The sequence below is a fragment of the Triplophysa dalaica genome, chromosome 12 (assembly GCF_015846415.1).
Source record: "Triplophysa dalaica isolate WHDGS20190420 chromosome 12, ASM1584641v1, whole genome shotgun sequence".
In the NCBI taxonomy this organism is placed as follows: domain Eukaryota; kingdom Metazoa; phylum Chordata; class Actinopteri; order Cypriniformes; family Nemacheilidae; genus Triplophysa; species Triplophysa dalaica.
The window spans coordinates 20,623,369-20,645,721 of record NC_079553.1 but is presented as its reverse complement, the minus strand read 5'-3'; the positions used below and the strand labels follow the sequence as shown (position 1 = coordinate 20,645,721).

The window sequence follows — 22,353 nt, the reverse complement described above, 5'->3', positions numbered from 1 at the left end:
AACTAAACTCCACCCCAACAGGAACTTCAACTGGCCCATTGGCTCTTCGTTGTAGGAAAGAAGACACGAGCCAATAACGAACAGGCAACATGTCTCGAGCTGAACACTAGACCTGTTTGCACTCATACTGATGAAGTTTTTGTGGAGTAAATGCTGTGTAGCAGCTTAAGAGGAAGTAACGTGTCTAACAGCTTTACGCACGAACGCTTTCAGTTCTTTTAACTCCGTGCGCATTTACGCAGCAGATGCGACAGTAACGTAAGCTGAACCAAAGAACCTCAGCAGCTGAGATGGAGTGACCGTATGAGATCTCCTTCATTCTGCTTTAATAAACATCATTCTTCATCACCATCATATTCATCAGATGCTGTCGATATGAAGCAGCTTCTTAAAGCCACCAGGATGCCAACAGAGTCTCACCTGAAATCAGGAGGGAGAGGTATGGAAAACTAACGATAGCAACTTACCGTGTGTAGTCTTTTGTATAAGGACGTTAACGTTACATTTTAACTACATTCAGCGTGTGCTTAAACTCTCGCATATGTGTCATGCTTAACAAGACATAAACGACACGCATCTGAATCTTTTACTGTTTACTTGATTTCTTTGAGTCACTTCTCAGTTTCTTTTCAAGTAGCTTGAAGATTTGACTACAAACCTAATCTATGAGGGTTTTAGTCACTGAATCAGTTATTATTTGTTTTGTTTTTAAGTGTTTGCATACGTATGCATTCACTTGTTATTGTTGTCCATTCCATTCATGTTTATTGTTCACCTAGTTATTTGCTTTGATCTTTATCAATTTTTAAAAGCAGTTTTCTCTATAACTTACCTGCTGTAAAGTTTTATGTTTATTTTATTACCTCACCTCGTGCTCTCTTTCTTCTCACGCATTAAAATATAAACTCGAAAATTGTATGTAAACGATAAATACACGTGTCGGTCACTTGCCACGTAGCGTTTGGCTTTTAAGTATTTATGAATAAAAATTTTATTTTGCGATCATGTGTATGCTACGTGTGAAATTTCTGCATGTTCTTCGGTTACTTCAACTGCATTTTGCATCAACCACCAGCGCGTGCTGCGCAGAATTCCACATCCCACAATGCAACGCGTTCAAATCGCTTTCTTTCGCGTTAATTGATAAGGACGCCAGAAGTTAAAAATGTGACTCTTTTATTTCCAAACTGTGACATGAGAGCTATTTAACAATGTAGGGATCGTTTTTGGTCTGTAATGCAATTAGTTTCTAATAGGCCTAGTATTTTTAATAATAGTTTTAGTGGTAAGGACACTAGCTAAGCCATTGTCTCATCAACTTTTATTTATTGTTTTAATCTTTTGTGTTGAAGTTCACATCGTTACAAAAGAATTTCAAACAATCTTGACGACGTTTTGACGATAATGTACATTTTGAAGCCCTGTCTTTATATCACTAACCTACTATTCTCTAAACTGTTCTGATGTACATATGAACTCCGAAAGCTTTCTGTCCGTGCACAATATGCACATGGAGTGTCTGATGCTTGTGTGGATTTGCATTTGAAACGCTTCTCTTCCACACAAAGGCCTTGCAGCTGCCTTGCAGCAATCTGCAATTGAATGTAGCCGTCCCCCCAACAAATGCCAGAAAAAAAGGTGTGTACACCGAAAATGTTTTTGAGTTGATGGTTCATTCAGGCCTTGTCAGTTTGTCAGGCTGTAGTGTAACCGACAGGGCTATCTGAGTGACACTTACAATGTGTTGGTTTTTTCAGTCATGTAAAACAATGAGCAAAGGGTACAGACCATACAATGGCATTTCGATGGCTCTTTTGCATACGTTTTGCCGTTTGTGCTTGCACAGGCGTTTGTGTTGCAGATGCATGTGCTGTGGGCAGCGTGCAGGCGGCTTGTTATGATATTCAGCTGTTGCTGCATGTGTGTATATGAATGTGGGTTTGATGAGAAGTTTCATTTTGTTTCATTTCCTGTCACGGAACCCTAATGTAAGAACAGTCATTTAAAGGACACCCGCTGTACCATATACCATCGTTTTTGGTTTGTGTTTTGTATTTGTAAAGTTCTTTCTGTGTAATGTTGTAGTACATGGTATTCTTAACTCCGAATTGTCTTTGTCAATGGGATAGTTCAACCAAAAATAAAACAATTCTGTCATCATTTACTCTCCCTCAGGTTGTTTAAAACCTGTATTAATGTCTTTGTTCTGTTAAACACAAAGAAAGATATTTTGAAGAATGTTAGCCATTTTCAGTTCTGGGACATCATTGACTTCCGAATATCTTTCACTGTGTTCATCAGAACAAAGTAATATGAAATGCATTAGGGTGAGTAAATGATAACAGAATTTTCATTTTTAAGTGAAAAATGTATTTTGGACATTAGTGTGATTTCTTACTGGTTAAATATTACAGTTAGGCTTAAATCACGCATTAACCTTCCTAAAACATTTCAGCCTAGTGGATGTTTAATGAAAGAAAAGTAAAAATGTGCACACATTTCACTTAATTCAATTTATTTCTATTCGGTGCATGCACAACATTTATACATCTCGTATCTTTTTGCTTGAATCAGTTAACACAACCTGTTAACCACATTTCTATTGTCCCGTTGGGAAATCATTTACAGGAATAACATTTGCTTCTGAAAACGTGAAGTCTAGTTTCTGTTCCATTATCACCTCTGTCTGTTTTTGTATGTGAACTGTCCTTTGACAGAGCAGATACAAGCTCATCACTTTCCATTGACACCCACCCAAACCGACTTCCTCTCTATCACTGCAGTGTCGTCATGTCACTGGTTATTACCTACACAATCACTAACATCCACTCTGTCTTCTCAACAGCACGATCGGCCAGTCGACAGCCAATCTCATTGGACGATCTTCCTGAGAAGTACCTGATGGGACAGTGGCCGCGAGAGCCGTACCATCCCCGGCCCTCCTCCATGAGTGATAAAGCCACACAGGTGAGGCGATGTAAAACTGTGTGAATTATTACGTTATATTACACATTGCAAAATAACTTTGACTGACTGGTGTCAGAGAAATGGATCTATGAAGTCAGTTCAAGTTCACACATTCAAAGATGTCATAGAAGAGTAACCATGAGTGTCGTTCATCATCACATGATCTATGAACTAGAAAGACTCATATGTCTGTTATAGTATAACAAATGTCCTTTTATGAAATGTTTTGCTTGAAAAGCATGCATGTTATCTTTCTTAATGTTTTTAAAATAATCGTGTACAGCCACATTTACACATTTTTAAATGTGTTGCTACAGCCCATTTTACTTCTGTATTACCGAGTGAAAGAGGATGTGAGACAAGATGTTGGAATGTTCTTTTATGCATCAGGACACAATTAGTTTATGAAAATTTCAAAAAGAAATTAGAAATAGGGCTTGGTAACACCAGCTAAAGAAAGGTCACGTTGGATGCAACATTAAATCTTTGTAAACCTTTATAAAACTTTGCATTAATGCATGAATTAATATCACACGAGGAGAACAAGAATGTGAACTGAGAAAGTTAAAAGTGTAAGTACATGCTTACTAAGTAAATTAATCCAGATTTGGGAAAATTTAGAGAAATGTTAGAGTGCATATTGAGATCTTCAATAATGTTGATGGTTGATTGGATGCTTGGCAAATCTGAGCTCAGTTTGAGACTTTGTTGACAGCTCTTCTGAAACTAAAAAGACATTTGTGAGATTTCTGAAGAAATATCTGAGATGGGGAGGACTTGAATCAATTGAATGAAATTTAGTGGCATCAAGTGGCGAGGTTGCGAGTTGCACCCAATGGCTCACTCCACCACTCCCTTTCAAAGCACTACAGTGGCTGACACAGGATTAAGATGTTGTCACGTTTTCGCTTCTTAACGTATTTACTAAACGCAGACTGTAGAGCAGTTTGTTTGTTTAGGGCAACTGTAGAAATAACATGGCGGATCCATGTAAGGGGACCCTCGGTGTATGTAGATAGAAATAACTCATTGATTCTAAGGTAATAACAACATAAAGTTTCAATATGTAAAGCCTTTAAACATCTCTGAAAACATAGTCATGTAGATTATATTGCATTTCTGTCAATACACCCTTCAAAAAGCTACACACTGGACTCCCTGATGGGAGAAATAACCAACTTTTATTTTGTGATATACAACCAGGGGTTTTACTTATTAATTTTTGGCTAAAATAGTAATTTGTTTGTGCTGAGGCTTATAGTCACAACAGCATCACAAGGTCTTTGACTGCTCTGCAGTTTGGCTGTGCCGAGACCTCCGGTGCCCCTAAAACAAAACACTCACAAAAGCCCCATGCTTCACGGCGGTCTGCTGCCATACAAAGTTTTTTTTTTCTGGTCTTGTGTGCAGTGAATTCTTCCTGGAGGTGCAGCAGTTTGCACCTGTCGTCCTGTGTGTGTGTGTGTAGGTGTGTGTGTGTTGGTGTGTGTGTACACAGTACCTAAGGGTTGAGAGCCCACATGGCTGTGTATCTCCTCACCACCTGGCGCTCTCCGACCGTTCTTTGTGTGCCTGCGCTGAGCTGCCTGCAGCGACCTCCATACATATGCTAATGTACCAACCGGCTCGCGGAGGCCTCGTCATCCCCGAGCGCAGAGAATGTCAAAATAATCCTGTTCCTCTCGACATCTCTTTCTGTGTCACACCACAGGATGGGGCTCTGCGGCCCTTTGTCGACAGTCGCAGCTTTTGTCATGGTTTAACATTATAAATGAATAAATGATTTGTGTTTTAAGAGTCTCGAAAAGATGTCTTGAAGAGAACATGAATTTAAGATTGACCCTAGTTTATTCTTTTAGAGGGGTCATATGGCATGAATAGGTGTTTTTCTGTGTCTTTGGTGTGTTGTAAGTTGCCCATGCATGTATTACACACGTAAAATTGCAAAAATCAAAGGGTTGCATTCTACCTAAAGCGAATGCTCACCCAGATCTGCCTGAAACGCCTCGTGTAACCTCACAAATCTACATCAGTTCGTGGTAAGATTTGAGGTAGACCGCACAAATGTATATGCAAGTACGGTGGGCATACAATTGCTTTGTTCCAAATATGGTAAGAGGCGTTACATTTCCGTCACTCGCTTGCAGTATTCGACCAATCACTACGCACTGGTTAACTGGCCAATCATTACACACCTAGCTTTTTTCAATACTTCATGATCTAATCGTCGCAACTGTGCATCCAAGAAGGAAGATTGTATTGCTCTGAGGTTTCTTAGCTCATGAAATGAGTTTTTAGTTGTGTAACCTTTTCTAGTTAAATTTCTTAAAGCGGCAGTCTGTAGTATTTGCCTCTTTGTCGCCATCTCAGTTTGTAAATGCTACTGCAGGTGCGGAGGTATTTCTTTATGCGAGTTGTGATTCGGCACTGCTCAACTCCTCGGATGAATCTGACGTTTTGAGTCATGGCCTGTGACAGTGCAGCGGTGAGAGTCTTCACTTTACACCAGTAGCGCATAATAAACACGGATAACATGGCAGATGATATAACAAGAAACAAATAAGAACATCAGTAGACCCAAATAGAGCAAATGGAGGCTGTGTTGAAGTGTTTTGATATTATTTCGGGTGCTGGGCCATTTCCAAACCTGTCGTTTTGGCTGGGAGTGTCCAGTTTTGTTATTTCTCATGGAAACTACCGTAACGCAAACCAGACATGCACGGTCATAAATTATTGTACACCATACAACGATATATACTATATGCCAAGCCTTGTCATCATATCTGGGCTATAATCACAGTCTTCACTTGTCCGTTCTAATTCATGCCACATGAAATACAGGTCCTTTCTAAATCACAGGAGGTCCTCAGATAATACTAATCCCGTGCGAATAGGTCTTAAATTACATTTATCATAAATGAACCTAACAAAGAGAGAAAGAACAGACAATAAAACTGTACTTGTCTGTATTAAAACAACAAGTGCGCTACGGTTTTTGTGTTATCTATTGATATACTTAAATGTTTTACCTGTTCAGAAGAATTAAAGCGATGTCTGCATCCATTTACAATCCTTTACAAACCATTATTACAAGCTTTCCGTGGTGAATCCAGCAAGGGTAATGACGCTGTTTTAATCACCTTTCTTTCGTGTACTTGCTCAATTGGCTTTAGCTCATTTTTACTCAAAAGAATTTACAGCCACTTTAAGAGAAATACAAATGAATAAAAAATAGACAATTGTTCAAATATATAAAGAGTGTGGATGTGTAAAATGAATCTAGACTGTGGAGACGAAATATTCTGGATTCGAGTCAATTTCAGGAGAAATGTTTGAGTTCATATTGAGATCTTCAATAATATTGATTTTGGATTCCAGACTTGTGAAATCTGAGCTCAGTTTGACACTTGGTGGACATCTCTAATGTAGACATGTATGAGATATAAGGTTGAGATTATAAGGTTCCATTTGCTCTTAATTGAATATCATTGATGTCTGGGAGAAATACAATATTTCTTAAAGAGATACTGAGAGATACTATTACACTAAAACATTTCTTCATTTTTTTGGATTCTATCTTTTATTTTTACTTTAATTTAGCTTTGCAAACAGCTTCCATACAATGAAGAAGTTTCTACATTGGACATGTGCTTACTAAAACCGGCTGTAATTCAGTTAGGATGTAACCGAAGAAGGGAGCAGACTGTGTAGACAGCAGGTTTTTGGAGAAGAGCCAAAGTCTCTCCAGATCAAAAAGAGCTTCAGTTAAACCTTACAGCGACCCGCGATAACAATTAACTTCCTTGCACTTCCAGTTTATCTTCTAGCATACCATAAAATCGAAGCGTAATCAAAAACTAGGAAGTTCAAGTTATAACACGACACGACGGGTTCCTTTGAAAAATGAAGAATGTGTGTCAGAAGAAAGACTGAAGTTCACGTTGGGGGTCATGAGGTCCATCTTGTGTGGCTCTTTTTGTAGCTCGAGGTTAATCAAGTGTGTACGCCTACCCTTTCGAAAAATAAGTATATTTATTTAATAAACGAATACCGAATTTTGCATAAGGATATTTAATGTAGCAAGTACTAGTATAGTTGTAAGAGTAATATTTTAATTGTACGTATTTAGTACTTCATTTTGTAGAACTAAATTAACCTACTTTTCAGTTTAGAATAGCAGCCTAAGCTTTGAGATCACAAATATGTTTTTTTGAGCAAGTAAGTAGAAGCAAGTATATATATATATGAGAAGTACACAAAAGTAGCGTTCCTTATTTTTAGTTTAAAGTATAGTACTAGCGCACTTAATAAATGGGTCAAATGAGCAAAAAATACACGCCAAATTTTGCGTTTTTGTTTATTTTGGGGGTAAGACTTAATGTCTTGCATAACTTTCCATTCAAATAAAAATATCATTTTTTATAAATACTTACCATTTTTCTTGTTTCCCAGTAGAAATATTTAAGACTTAGATTTTTCACAAGATATTTTATTGTATTTATGATGTTGAAGGCATGGAGGATAGATGGCTGTGTGGGAAGCAGTGAAAAACATTTTTGGAAATAAATGTAGACTTTCTCTAGATATCGATTTAATCAAACGTGATCAGTATGGAGGATCTGTATCGCAGAAAGCGGAAATTTACAGTTTTGTTCAAGAGCACTAATAGTCTTAAAACTATTTGTGTATTTCACACATATGATGCCAATAATCTGTAAGTCTTTGTCCAGTTCTGTGAATAGACTGTGTGCCTGCCGTCTGAGATTACCTCATGTTTTACTGTTCATTGCCATCAAAACAGCGACTTTTGGTTGCCAAACCCTGATCAATGCTTAATGACACAATGGGTGCGTTTGTCTATATGATCTTACCCCCGTCTGATGTTTATTGTAGACGCCTGGCTTCTGGAGTGATGATGGAGAGATGAACATACACAAGCGTTCAGCATCATGGGACAGCGCTGACCATCTTATGGAGGTACTTTTACACATAAAAACACCTGCATATACACATACCGACTTGATATATACTTGATATATTTAACCTTTATGAAATAATGGCTGATTACGTTAACTATTTGTGGACATAAAATTGACATGATGCTGGATAAGAATCACATTTATTTACCTTATGTGCATTTACAAAGCCATCTTTTCAAAAAGCTCAAGTAGATGAAATCTTTATGTTAGATGAAGTCACCATTTATACATTTATGTGGATGTTATTTTCTGTTCGAACTTAGTGTAAACAAGCTACAGGCTTTTTTTTTAGTATGAAGGAACGAACCGTCAACTTTGATGTTGCTGTAGCGCTTTTCTCTATCAACTGAGCTACAGGAACATAGATTATGAGTACACACGAGTAGTGTAGTGGTATCTGGTGAAGTTCAATTTTTGTGCTCCGTCTTCCTTCCTTCTGTTTCTGATGGTTAATGTGATTTGCAGATCACTAAACTCCGCCAGCAGCTTCAGCTCAGTTTGAAGGGAAGCCGCAGTGTGAAGGAAAAAGAAGACGTAACATCCACACAGCCGACACAAACACAGGTGTGTATTGTGTGTGTTCTTTTTCTCTTACGTTACTTCCCTATGATCTGTTTTTAAGTGAAAGCATATTTATTTGTGTTTTTTCAGCCAAAGCATCTCTCAGCATCTTCATCTAATCCGGTCTTTTCACGGCCTCTCATATGTAGAATGCCCAGCAATAGTGACTGTATTAACCAAGAGTTAGAAAATGTGTTCGTCTGCGAAAATTGGGGGAGGAAGGAGGAGAAGGTACACACACACACACTCATTCAATAGCCCTAGAGTTTTTATACTGTACAAACTAGTGATTGACAGATATTGAGTTTTTATAACTGATACAGAGACCAATAATTTGCATGATAATGTGCCCGGTAGCCGATATGCAGAACCAATATTACTGTTATACGGTTTTAATATATATAGCAGCAGCAACACTGGTATTAACAATAGGCAAAATAAATGTAGAAAGTCTAATTAACGTAAAAGGGAGGAGAGTCGAATCAATTTTGCAGAAATTTTACCATTCATTTTAAATAAGAGTTTTGGTGCTGTTTCATAGGTTGAAAAAGACTGAATAATTCGCTGGATAATACTGGAATAAACATTGTCAGAAGAGTAACAAACAAAACTGCGAATGCATTTATTTATTGGATTTCTCAACTATATGTTATGTCAGAATTGTTAATATTTTTTTGTCAGCCTAGATTATGAAATGCCTGCTTGCACAATGGGGCCATCAGTTAAAAGTTTCTTGAACACAAAATTTAGTCAATCAGACGTTCATATAAAGGCAAGTAGGCAACACAAATAAGCAAGTCATCTCTCTGCCTGTGTCGTCAGTAATCCGGTGTGTTTAAGGAGTGTGATGGAGTTGAACAGATGGCGTCTTTTAATTGAAAAAGCATAGAAAATCTTGTTCTGTCTTACAAATGTCAAGTAAACTTGTGTCATATATCTTTATTTGGACTTATGTCCTAATGAATACCGTTTAACGCGTCTCATTTGTCCAAAAATGTCTGTAATGTTAAATAAAGTTGATTAATTATAGCAAAGCAAGGAAGTTGCAAATAACTTGCTGTGTTGTACGAAGACACTGTGCTGCAAATGGCGGTTCTGTGCGCAATTCTCAAAACGGCCACAAGACGGGAGCGCTCATCGGTGAATCCGATATTAGAAAACCGATACCCGATCATGGAAAAATGCTTAAATAGGGGGGGGAAATATCGGTAAAATAAAATATCGGTCGATCTCTAGTATGTACCCTATATTCTATGCCCTTACCCTAAAACTAATTCTAACCACCATAGGAAACTTTCTGCGTCTTTAATAAAGATCACAATGACATCGGCATGTAGGCTACTCATTAAATAATAATACAATTATTTTTGAAGATATGTAAGTTTATGTATATATGCTTTTTTATTTATTGTATGTCTTCAATCAAATTTTATTTCTGTACACATTTCACATAGTTCCAAAAGGGTAAAACAATACATTGTATTGCTTTTTATTCATAATGTGTACAATAGCGATATTAACTGTGAAACAGTGATATAAAGCAAGTGTGTAATTAGTTTTTTACATGATATACATCGCCTAATATGTTAGATTGTTTCCATTTTCATCCAAATGTTCTTTCGTACCTCAATGCTTTATGATAAGACTTTGTAACAAGAAATATCTTTATGTATCTTCAAACAGCTAATCTTCTCAGATTTATGATTTTAGTAACTCCACAGATTGTCTAAAAATGTCATTCTCCATATGTTCTTCTGGTTCAGGCGTTGGAGGTACGAGATGGTGGGCGTGCACCTGTTCCACCTCTGCATCACAGTGACGTTAACCCTCACGACACAGAGGCGCAGGTCTCCTGCAGTCCGTGCGGCTATTCTTCTCCATCTCTGGACATAGAGAAAGGTACAAGTAAAGCACATACAAAATGTCACGCCATATTAATTTAATTATAATTTTTGCGCTTAAGAGACATTTTGCTTTTCAGATTACACAAGAGATTCACCTTTCCCACAACTCGCCTGCTCACCCAAACCCAACCACAGTTACACGTTTAAACGTGAGCCTCCCGAAGGCTGCGAGAAAGTCAAAGTATTTGAAGATATTGTGTAAGTACTTTCAGGTCCCTCTTGTAATGCGTATGGTCTCATGAACATGTTTTCAGACATTTTTTGAAATCTGAAAATTTGGGCTGAATTGTGGTCTCCACAGCTGAAAGTTCAGATTTAAAAAAGTAAAGAAAGTAAAGAAAGCAACAATTTTTTTTTCTACGTTGCCATAAAAACACATTTAAAATACCATAGTTTTACCAGTAATGGATGCAATTTTTTTCTGTGTCTTTCCATGAAATTTGGTCTAATAGGATTTTTTTTCTCTTAGTACTTGTAGGACACAAGGCTTTCCCATCTTCTCCTGTCCAGATAGAAACAAGGTGAACTTCTCTCCAAGCGGTTCAGCGTTCTGTCCCGTCAAGATACTGTGTTCATCATTTTTCCCAGCAGAACGCACCGCTCGGCCCGGTTCTCTGGATCATCAGAACGCAGGACAAACGTCCACCTTATTCACGGAGGCCACGGCACAAAACGGCTTCCATCCAGTGCCTTCTGAACACTGCAGTATTAGAAAGTGCCTGCTGCTTAGTTAGCCTATCAAATCTGATAAACTTGTACATGTAAGCTATCTGAAACAACCCAGAGAAGAGACTTGCTAGGGCGCGTTTGAAAAGGGTTGTACAAAAATCTCTTGTGTACTTTTTTAGCCGTTTCACACTGCACAAATCTTTACCTAACCGCACAGCGTCATTTAACTAACCTGGTTATGAAAATTAGATTTATGTACTGTAAAAGGATTAGCTGACAAATACTGCTATCAATAGATCTTAAAGGCAAATAGCCAAAAATCTCACATGCCTCAAACCCATAACTCGGGTTAAACCTCCAGAAGGGCTGGGTGACAGTGCCAAACCTTTTCAGCCTTATGATGATATCCAATACATTTCTTGATATTTATTTGAACTTGCTCTGACCTGCTGAAAGCTATTTTTTCCTTTTTTTAATAAATCAGATGAACGTCATTTCAACCAAACAGTCGTTATTAATTAGTAAAGGCAAATACTTTGTGAATGTTAAGTATTTCACTCAGCCTTAACTTCAAATCCTATGTACTCAACTGTGATGATAGCTCTGTGGGTTTTAAGTGATATTGTTCTTTAACCATCAATGGTTCACTATACTGCTGGATCCTCACATTAAAGTGACCTTAAATGCATAATATTTGCATATATTTACATGTGCTTCCTGTGTTTTTATTACAAACTATCCCCACTTTGATTGACTTTTATTAAAACTGTATACTTAAATACTGTAATAAATAAAGGCAACTTCGAATTTAAGTTTTTACATTCATTGCATTATCAATGAACTTAAAAACTTGTTGCCCAAATTAAATAAAAAAAAAAACGGTTGCATTTTTGTATAATTTTATAAGTTCCGTGAAATACAACTGAATGTTTGGAGTCAGTTAAATATAAGTTAAGTTCAAATTACTTCTAAAGGCAATTTGATTCAACTTAAAATTTAAGTTGAAATGGGTAAAATTTTCTACATTGTAGTAAGCAGTGTATATTTGTAGACACGGGTGTAGTCATGCTCTAATATATTAGATTCTCTTTTATTTCTAATTCTTTTCATGCCATTAAGTTACAGCATAATAATGCATAAAACATAGGAATTAAATAATGATTTAAAACAGTACAACATATAACTCCATAAATATTATCCAAAACAGCATTGATAAGATGGCTGTTTGGTCCCATTGTACCTACTGTATTAGGTGTTCTGTGAATTAATGTTGTTTTAATACTAAACGTTACCATTTTATTAAATAATGTTTATATGCAGGTTCAGAATAATTTTAGATTCCACAAATTTGACAAATGAATCTTACCATAACTAGTAGTACATGGGACCCATATTCTCAGGCAAAATTTGGCAAATATGTAACACAAATAAGTGCATAATTCACTTTGACCAACCAGTAACCAACATTTGAAATTGTGTTCCTAACAATACAGTATTCCAAAAGAAAAGAATGCATTGCATTTTTTGCAGTTGTTTCCCCAGAAATGTTTAAACTTTTTAACGCAGACCTACAATAGGCTCCTAGTAAGGGATGATATGTGATTTCAACTTACTTAAAAAAAAAAACTATTAAAGAGTCATAAATCATATTTGATGCTGTTAAGATAAAATAGGGAAATCCCATGATGCAATGCAAATGACAATGGCGTTGAGTCTTCCCACACTCCTAAACACAATTATTTGTGTATTTAAATCTTTTGCAATAAACTTCAAGTACATTCAAATATATTGCATTTTACGACTTTTTATGTTATATTTGTGAGTTCAATTCCCAAGAGAAGCACAAACTCATAAAAATGTATAGATTCAATTTACTGCTAATTGTTTTGGATAAAAGCCTCTGCCCATTGCAATCATGCAAATTGCAAAATGTTATATTCAATAACAGTTTTATATTGTAGCGTCATCTATGATTTATGTTATTTGCAATGACTCATGGGATAAAATGATTCATCTCTTGGTTTGCAACTCTCATATTCCTTATGAGCAGTAACTTTCAGAATCAAGACCACAGAAAAGAGTCTGGTTACCGTTGAGCCCTTTGACTTCTCAATAGCTGCATTTCCAATTTCTTGAATGTGTTAACTTTTCTAAGATAGATGAATTAATGAAATTAACCTCTGTCATATTTAAGGCATTTGAAGAACGGCATTAGTTTAAGTTGATGGCACTAAACTAAGATATAATGTTAAGTTTTACGTTTATAAATAACATTTGCAAAAACTATTCACCACATCTTTCATTCATTGCTAACCAAGGCTAAATATTTTAAATAAATAATGATAAAAATATGGATACTTGAAATAGTACAGTATAAAAATCAACATATCATATAGTTAATACACAAAAGGTTATGGTAACATGCCTCAATAATACTAGCAATGGAAAGAAACATCAAATCAAGGCAGAGCAAATATTGTTGAAGTACTTTGGCAGCAATTTTGTTTTTCATGAAATAGTTAAGGTTCTTCTATAATATAAAAGAGTTGTGTCTCATACAAGTTTACACATGTTTAGTGTTGTATATATGTGACCCTGGACCACAAAACCTTGTGGATCAATTTGAATATCATTTCGGATAAATAGGCTTTCCATTGATCTATGGTTTGTTAGAATATGACAAGATTTGAAGATCTGGAGAATATCGTTCTTTAAAGTTGTCCATCTGAGCAGGCCGTTGCTAAGAAGAAACAAGTTTGCTATAATGCTCTATATTGGCTTACCGCTGTAGTGTTATGTAGAGCAGATGAATCTGAAATTCTAAGCTTTACATAGATACCAAACTTGAGTGGGTAATTCCCAAAGAGCGAGCAGCGAGTGAAGTCTGTAGGCGTATTTCCGGCCATTTTTGTTTGCGATTTTGCTGCATCCAATCACAAAAATAAAATTTTGATATATTTACGATAGGAAACTTACTTAATATCTTCATGGAACAGGAACTTAACTTAATATTGTATTGATTTTTGTCATAAAAGACAAATCGACCATTTTGACCCATAATATGTATTGTTGGCTATTGCTATAAATGTTCCTGTGCTACTTTTGACTGGTTTTGTGGTCCATATGACACAAACATCTGTAACTGATTACGCATTAAGCAGCTCCCGTTCCTCGTCTGTTCGGCCAATCGCATCTGGGTTCGACAGCGGATCCAGATCGGCAAACAGGTTGAACCAAGCGGAGAGATCTTTTGAGCTTTGATCTGTAATTGTGATAACAGGCATATTCATATCCATATTTCAAACAAGCAAAACAAACATTTCTGTACATTTCTTTGACAGATACATGGCAATAATAAAAAAATGTAGAAGGTTGTAAATGTTTAATCAAACTTTGTTAATGATTCTCTACTCAATTTTGCAATCATAAGTCACAGCATTTTTTTATAATGAATGAAAATGATCAGGAGCTCATTTATTGGTAAGTACCTCTTGCTGTAGGTCTGGAAGAAATCTGGCCAGCTGTGTTTTCGGATGTATTCTGCGGAACGGCTGTTGGCAAACCTACATTACAAAACATTGAGATATTTTAATATGGATAACCATGGGGTTCGACTGACCAGAGTAATCTGTGTTTAACACTTTATACTGATAGTCTGGTTTGTGTAAATCAGACTAATGCAGACGTTTAGCTCACCTGAGACAGTGGACTGTAGATCATTCATGTCTTGATCGAGTAGTTTAGAAGGCAGAAAGAACGCTGACTCCTCCTCCGGCTGGACCTCTGCTCTGTTATTACTGGCCGTCTCATTTTCACCAAACACCTCCTGCCACTCCTGTGAGAAACTCCCCTCCTCCAGAGAACTGCTGCCCAGAATCTCATTCAGAAGACTCAACATATCCTTCTCCTGACCCGAAGTGAAACTCTCATCCTCTCCTGTACATACATTAAACACAATATTTGACAGTTTAGTTAATGTGTATTTCCAGTGCATAAACAAGATTCAAAATTGTAATTTGTCACATACACAGTTTAACTGTATACATACAACCTATTGTGAAATGTCATTCTGCTAATCTCTGTAGACATTGCAAAGAAAACGTGAAAAAAAATGCATTCAAAAGAACTAAAGCTAAAATATATAATAAATAAAACATTAAACATCTAAAACAGAATTATCCAAAAGTGGATTCAAATATTCAAATTAAATACAAAAATATAACATTTGTTAAATTAAACGGAAAGAATTATGTAATTAAATTTGAAAAATTTTAATAAAATTAGGGCTGTCAAACAATTAATCGAGTCCAGAATTAAAGTTTTTGTGGACATAATATGTCTGTGTACTGTGCATATTAATTTTGTATTTATAAAAACAAACACCATACACATAAACGCATATATTAAAAAATATATAAAAATGTATCTATAATTTAAAATGTTGGTCAAAAAAAATTTGTAAATACTTCCTAAATATGTATATTTGTTTATAAATACAAAATTAATAAGCACAGTACACAGACATATATTATTTAAAGATTTAACTTTTATTCTGAATGTGAATGATCGTTTGACAGCCCTAAAATATTTATTAAATACTAACAATATTATATGTTGTATTATAAACTGTGGGCGATCCAAGAGACCACAGCTTCACTTTTCAGGAAGTGTGAGGCACACCCCTGTTGTATCTATGTTCACTTAAGCGTTTAGTTTTACAAAGATGTTTATAGGACATTTACCTGTTTGTGAATATGTCCGGCTGTGATTTTCTTCTTCGATTGAAATGAGCCTAAAATACACAAGACAGAAATAATCGAGTAGAGTTTTGATTGACAGGACTGAATAAAATGAGAAGAGAACATCTCTTACATCTCATCTGTACTCTGTCTCGTCTCCTCATCTTCTGCCTTCGGCTTCGTTTTCTTCTTCAGCTTTTTCTTTGTGCCCTGAACTGAGCCCTGAAGCATCAGAAAACAGATTAGCTGATTTGTTGAAATTAAAGGACAAGGGTCTAATTTTTTTACAACTTTAGGCAAGTAACAAATATGTAAATATGTTTGTTTAAGCTGATTAATATCATAATATTATCTCAATAAGCAAGCAAGTAAAAACAAACATTCAATGCATATTTTTGGACGAGTCAGTAGTACACATGTACACTCACCTAAAGAATTATTAGGAACAGCATACTAATACTGTTTATTACCCCCTTTCGCCTTCAGAACTGCCTTAATTCTACGTGGCATTGATTCAACAAGGTGCTGAAAGCATTCTTTAGAAATGTTGGCCCATATTGATAGGATAGCATCTTGGAGTTGATGGAGATTTGTGGGATGCACGAAGCTCCCGTTCCAACACATCCCAAAGATGCTCTATTGGGTTGAGATCTGGTGACTGTGGGGGCCATTTTAGTACAGTGAACTCATTGTCATGTTCAAGAAACCCATTTGAAATGATTCAAGCTTTGTGACATGGTGCATTATCCTGCTGGAAGTAGCCATCAGAGGATGGGTACATGGTGGTCATAAAGGGATGGACATGGTCAGAAACAATGCTCAGGTAGGCCGTGGCATTTAAACGATGCCCAATTGGCACTAAGGGGCATAAAGTGTGCCAAGAAAACATCCCCCACACCATTACACCACCACCATAATTGCATTAATGAGAAATTGAACAGGTGTTCCTAATAATCCTTTAGGTGAGTGTATACAGTTATTGCTCTAATTGGTCTGCCTGTCTGTGCATCTGTCTGCCTTTATAGCCTTTAAACTTTAATGCCTTAAAAACATTTTTTAAACTTTCACTCAGGACAAAACAACACAGTTCGTCTCAATTACCGTTTCATGTCTAGTTTCATTTAAAGCCTCTCACCCCGAGTGTTGAAATGTCATGACAGCCTTTGAAGCTCTCGTGAATGGCAGCCATAGTGTGAGATGTCTTCTCCCAAAAATGTAACAATGTGGTCTGTAATACAGGCAAGAGAACACAGATGTTTATCCTAAATTGTGAGAGAGAAATGATCATTTATGCTAATGTTCATGATCCAATCAGAAAACTCATTCATGGCTTATGTGTTCTACTTATATAAAACATTTCCCATGTCTATAGCAAACGTATATATATATATATATATATAATTGCATATATACAATACATTTCAAAGGTTAAGGGATCATGTTTGTCATGATCTAAAAAATCTTTGGATTCGAAAGCATATGTATGAAAGATTGAGGATAAAACATATGATTGTAAATATAAACTTTTTTTTTTTTTTTTTTTTTGACTGATGAACAATGAATATGAAACAAATTAGATGTGTGCTCTTAAAAAAACTGTTTGTTAAAAGCTGGGTGAGAGCACAAAACGCTGCGTGATAAAAATGTCTGCAAATTCCAGACAAAGATATTATTTTCATAAATGTTATTCTTAGCCATTACATAATTCCCACAGTTACATTTTTGTCATTCCACAATTGAATTGAGTTTACTTTCATTCTAAAATGTGGATCAAAATATTAATTTAAGTGCGTAAGTGAACTTTCTTGATGTTATTATAGATACTGTACTAAGGTAAAGAGGATGCAATGCAGATCCGAAGTACACTATGACATATAAATGCCAAACCACTGCATGTACCTGATAGGTTGTCAGGACGTGCGAGAGCAGATTGCAACGACTGGCTCCGAGCAGCTCGACCTTCTGACACACATCATTCTTCAGTTTGTCAAAACTTGTCTTGGTGAGACGCACCTGAGTTTGAACCTTACGAGTATGAAAAGACTGTAAGAAACTGCTTATCAAAACTAACAAGCAAAAATTATTTTCCAATAGACAGATACATTTACAAATTACAAAAACTTTTTTAGAACAGTGAATTGATCAGAATGTGGCCATACAGTCCGATGTATTGAGAATATATCGTGTTTCTGGTTAAGGAAGGCAATAATGCCCCTGCTGGTAGATGTTGTTACTACACCCTTTACCCATTAAAGGGATAGTTCAACCATAATGAAAAAAAAAGATCCACTTAATGTCATTCCTTATCTGTTTGGCTTTCTTTCTTCTTCAGAACGCAATAGAAGATATTATGAAGAACGCTGGTGACCAAACAACATTGGCCCTCGACTTCCATTGAATGAACCAAAAACCATTGAGACATTTCTCAACATATCTTCTTTTGTGTTCCACAGATAAAAGTCATATACAGGTTTTGAACTTCATGAGGGTTAATTAAGTTGTTTTATATTTTCATGTAAACTATCCCTTTAAGATACACACAACTCAACTCAGCTCAGCTGGTTTTCAGAGTTAAGCTTCAAGCCTGATCAAACACACCTGAACAAGCACATAAAACTCTTCAGGATTATTTGACAATGACAGGCAGGTGTGTCAGATATGGACTGGAAAGCAGCTTTTCCATTTTTCACCCCATTGTGGTTGACATCATGTAACGCTCATTGTGAGACTAACTGTACCTTACGAAATTTTTCCATCTGCTTGTGTGTGTCAGGGTCCAGTTCCTGAGAGACGTCCTTCATCCAGAGCAGAGCTCCTCTGTACTCTGTCCGTGACTGCTCCATGCGGTTCACCGTCAGCCACGTGTCTGAGATCGCTCGGTAACGGAAGGTTTCCACCTCCTGGTACAGACGACTCAACGGACCCCGTAATGCCTGTCTGGAAAGCAAATGTTTGTCAAAGGAAAAATTGAGTGTCATCTTCAGTAGAAGTTTATTTAGTTCATACAAATTAGGTAAAACAATGTATTTTGGGGTGCTGTTTGGCAATTTTTTTATTTAAAATAATTTTTTTAAACTTGTTTTTAAAAAATTGCTAGTATTAGTCTACAAATTAGAAAATAACTATGCATAAATGGTCAAAATGAAGTAATCCTTTTTAATAATAGTAATTTCTAAAAAAGAACATTAAAGGTCCAGTGTATGCAATTTAGAAGCATCTAGCTGTGAAGTTGCGAATTGCAACCAACGGCTAACTCCACCCCTCCACCCTTCCTTTCAAGGCCCCACGATGGCTGATACAGGACTACGTTGTCGTCACGTTTTTGCTTTTTGTCTAAATAGTAGTGGTGGGCCGTTAACGGCGTTAAGTGAGACTATTATCGCGCGTTAAAAAAAATGTCGCCGTTAATCTATTCTCAAAATTGGGTTGGGAGCTGGGTCTATACTACGCAAGCTATGATGACTTTCACCTTGATATTTTAGCGCGGATGTATACCAGCTTAACTGCACTGTACGGGGCGAGAACGAGATTTTTCAACTCGCGTGATTCGCGTCATTCGCGGAAGCAGAAGCCGCCTCATCATCTCATAACCAGGGCTTCATTCGCGCGATTCGCGCAGCAAGTAGGTCTATTGGCTCTTTGCATTAACATATAAATCACTCGCGCTTGACACGCCATTCGCGTTTGGTCTGAACACAACATAACGTTACTGTGAAATTACCGCATCAAACGTGACGTGCTAACATGGATGCAGCTATGAAGCCGCCGGGTTTGCTTCAGGGAATATTAATTTTTTAAAGAAGCTTCCCAATAGAAACATCGACAAGACTAAGGTTGTTTGCACCTTGTGCAATACGGAATCGGTTTAAAAAAAACACTTTCTCTCAACAGGTACTGGTCTAGCTTTAGTTGAAACCAGTAACTTTGTATTGAGATCTAATGTATTATGGCTCCTGTATGACATATCGCTTGTTGCTCCCTCACTCTTTGTAAGTCGCTTTGGATAAAAGCGTCTGCTAAATGACTAAATGTAAATGTACTGTAGGAGCTCTTCCAGTCTCAAGTACCACCTAAACGCAAATCATCCCTTAGCTAATGCGGAAGTAAACACAAGTTCATCTTATTGAACATAATTTAATTTTCATCCCCAATTATCATAGTAGAACAGCTTTCTCAAGCAGTTTGTGATGCATTTTGGAAACAGGAGATGAGCCCCTGGTCTAATGCGCCACCTGGCTTGAGACACCCGTTCTCAAAGACTTACTTTTAGTCATTATTTGGGTAGCACACATATTCTGAATGCCTTCGGCAGAATTCAAATGAGCCATTTTAATCTAGATTAAAAAAATTAATCTATGCCCACCACTACTAAATAGATAACATATTTGCAAAACGCGCTCTGTAGAGTAGTTTGTCCCTTTAGGGCTACTGTAGAAATAACATGGCGGATTCCATGTAAGGGGACCCGCGGTGTATGTATATAGAAATAGCTCATTCTAATCTAATAAAAACATAACGCTTCATTATGTAAGGTCTTTCTACACCTCTGAAGACAACGTTATGTATATTATATTGCATTTCTGTCAATAGATCCTCCAAAAATTACACAATTTTACATTTCCTTTTTTGTATTAGATGCCAAATTTAATAGAGATTATCCCTGTGTCTAAGGGAGCTGATTGAGACACAGGGTTTGATTTGAATGGGAACCAATTTTTTATTCTGAATTGTGCACAACACTGATATATAGAAGAATATTCCATTCTGAAGCAAATGACATTTGTTTGTGTTTCTGGAGATCATACAGAAGGTTGGATGTACAGAACTGACCTTTGCTGTGAAGAGAAGCAGAGAGCTTTTCCAGTAGCCTGCATGATCTTTCCAGCTCGACTTTTGTCCTCAGAGCCTTGTGAGCGCAGGAACCGACCCAGTTCATTCTCCTCCTGTGATAAAACTAGACAAAATCCAAACCTTTACTTAACAACAGGCATTTTCTTTTGAAACGGTCAAGCCGTCTGTAAAGTCAACCACATGAATATTCATAAAAGAATCTCAGGTGTACTTACATGTAATCCTTCTTTGATATTGTTCAATCACCTTCAGGAGCTCCATGCACGTTCGTTGCACCGAATGAAACAGCTGATTGGATGATTTTAGACAAGATATATCTCATGAGCAGATGTAAAATGATTTTGTAGTTTTATCTCTACTTTAAGATAATATTAGGAGACACTAGTGAGACTAGGGCTTTTTAGTAGCTAGACATTCTCACTTTACCGAACAAGATGAGTATTTTGATATTTATTTCTTACATTTAGATAAATATTATAAATGCATACGCAAAGGTTTATTATTAAACACGTAGTATAAATTGACTTGAGGAACAAATTTTTTTCCCATGAAGTCCCAGTTTGCTCAATTTAATATCATTGCTAGATAAGGATCAATTTATATTAAACATATTTTATTTTTCTAAAGGATAAACTGAACATTTCCACCTCAAGTTTAGCATCCAGATCCGCGTCTGATGCAACAACATGTTCATCCTCCTTCTTTCCAGTGACTTTGATTAAAGTTTGCTTGGTTTTCCAGTATTTCTGCTGGAACTTGTTCACCACAGATGATTCTTGACTTGACAGAAATTGATCAAAATGAGACATACCACTGCAAAAACACAACAAAGCAATTATAAATGCCCGTTTCATTTGAACATAAACATGACTCTGCCTCTGCATCAGTATACTCACTGGTTCCCTTTGTCCATGTTTTCTGTTCTCTGAAACAAAATTAGAATATAAAAAATTACAGATAGATAGATAGATATTATTTTTTCTCATTAGTTTAGAGAAGATAATTGTCCATTATTAGACATGTATGATTACTGTAATAATGCAAAGAATAATTAACATAACACACAGGCCTGGTCATTATCTTTTCAACTATCAGTTGTCATAAGAGGATTCAGCAGCTTTACAAACAAGGATGTGCTTAGAGATGATAGCTCCTATGCGCATTCCTCACTGGGAAGAGATGCTCTTATTATCAAACATGTTTTTTACAATATCTGATCAAATATCAAATTCACGCTGCATGTAATTCCAACATCCGCATTTCATTCTGTGCCGCACCAAAACAAATACGTTTTCTCTCTCCTTTTAATATATTCTATCACACAATGCAGTTTCGCAAGGTGTTTTTATAACGATACTATACATTTGTATGTTTGACTCACCTCGGAGATCTGAACTGCCGGCTGCAGCTGTTCAATACATCCTGTGATAAAAAAATAAAACCATTTACTGTATCACTGCGTGTTCTCAGCTGCGCATACTCACGCAGGGGAGGTGACGTCATCGAGCGCAGTGCTAACCGACGCTAAGGCAAAACAATCGAGTAGAATAGCAATTCGCATGAAACGGCGTGCAAACGTCTATTGGTTTAATAATAATTGAGGTGTTTTAGCTGATCATTTTTATTGTTTATTCATCTCCTAATATCCGTTTAATATTCGGTACATTATTACATTTGCACAGA

The 22,353-nt window shown here is 36.5% G+C and overlaps 2 protein-coding genes across 2 annotated transcripts; one reads left to right on the top strand and one right to left on the bottom strand.

The window, feature by feature from the left end:
- The first annotated feature begins 92 nt into the window (after positions 1-92).
- Positions 93-11,787, top strand: LOC130433257 (glucocorticoid-induced transcript 1 protein). Its single transcript, XM_056763041.1, has 8 exons — positions 93-439; positions 2,846-2,967; positions 7,861-7,944; positions 8,412-8,510; positions 8,598-8,738; positions 10,271-10,406; positions 10,489-10,609; positions 10,881-11,787. The coding sequence occupies exons 1-8, from the start codon at positions 304-306 to the stop codon at positions 11,143-11,145; spliced, it is 1,104 nt and encodes a 367-aa protein (XP_056619019.1). The 5' UTR covers positions 93-303; the 3' UTR covers positions 11,146-11,787.
- ica1 (islet cell autoantigen 1) lies at positions 10,260-22,163 on the bottom strand. The gene is made up of 14 exons (XM_056763039.1): positions 22,052-22,163; positions 21,567-21,595; positions 21,318-21,483; positions 20,886-20,958; positions 20,650-20,773; positions 18,558-18,756; positions 17,719-17,844; positions 16,955-17,047; positions 15,953-16,041; positions 15,823-15,872; positions 14,777-15,016; positions 14,569-14,643; positions 14,231-14,342; positions 10,260-10,390 (listed from the first exon to the last, which is right to left on the bottom strand). Exons 2-14 carry the CDS (start codon positions 21,581-21,583, stop codon positions 10,375-10,377), a joined length of 1,380 nt encoding a protein of 459 aa, XP_056619017.1. The 5' UTR covers positions 21,584-21,595; positions 22,052-22,163; the 3' UTR covers positions 10,260-10,374.
- Positions 22,164-22,353: the final 190 nt, after the last annotated feature.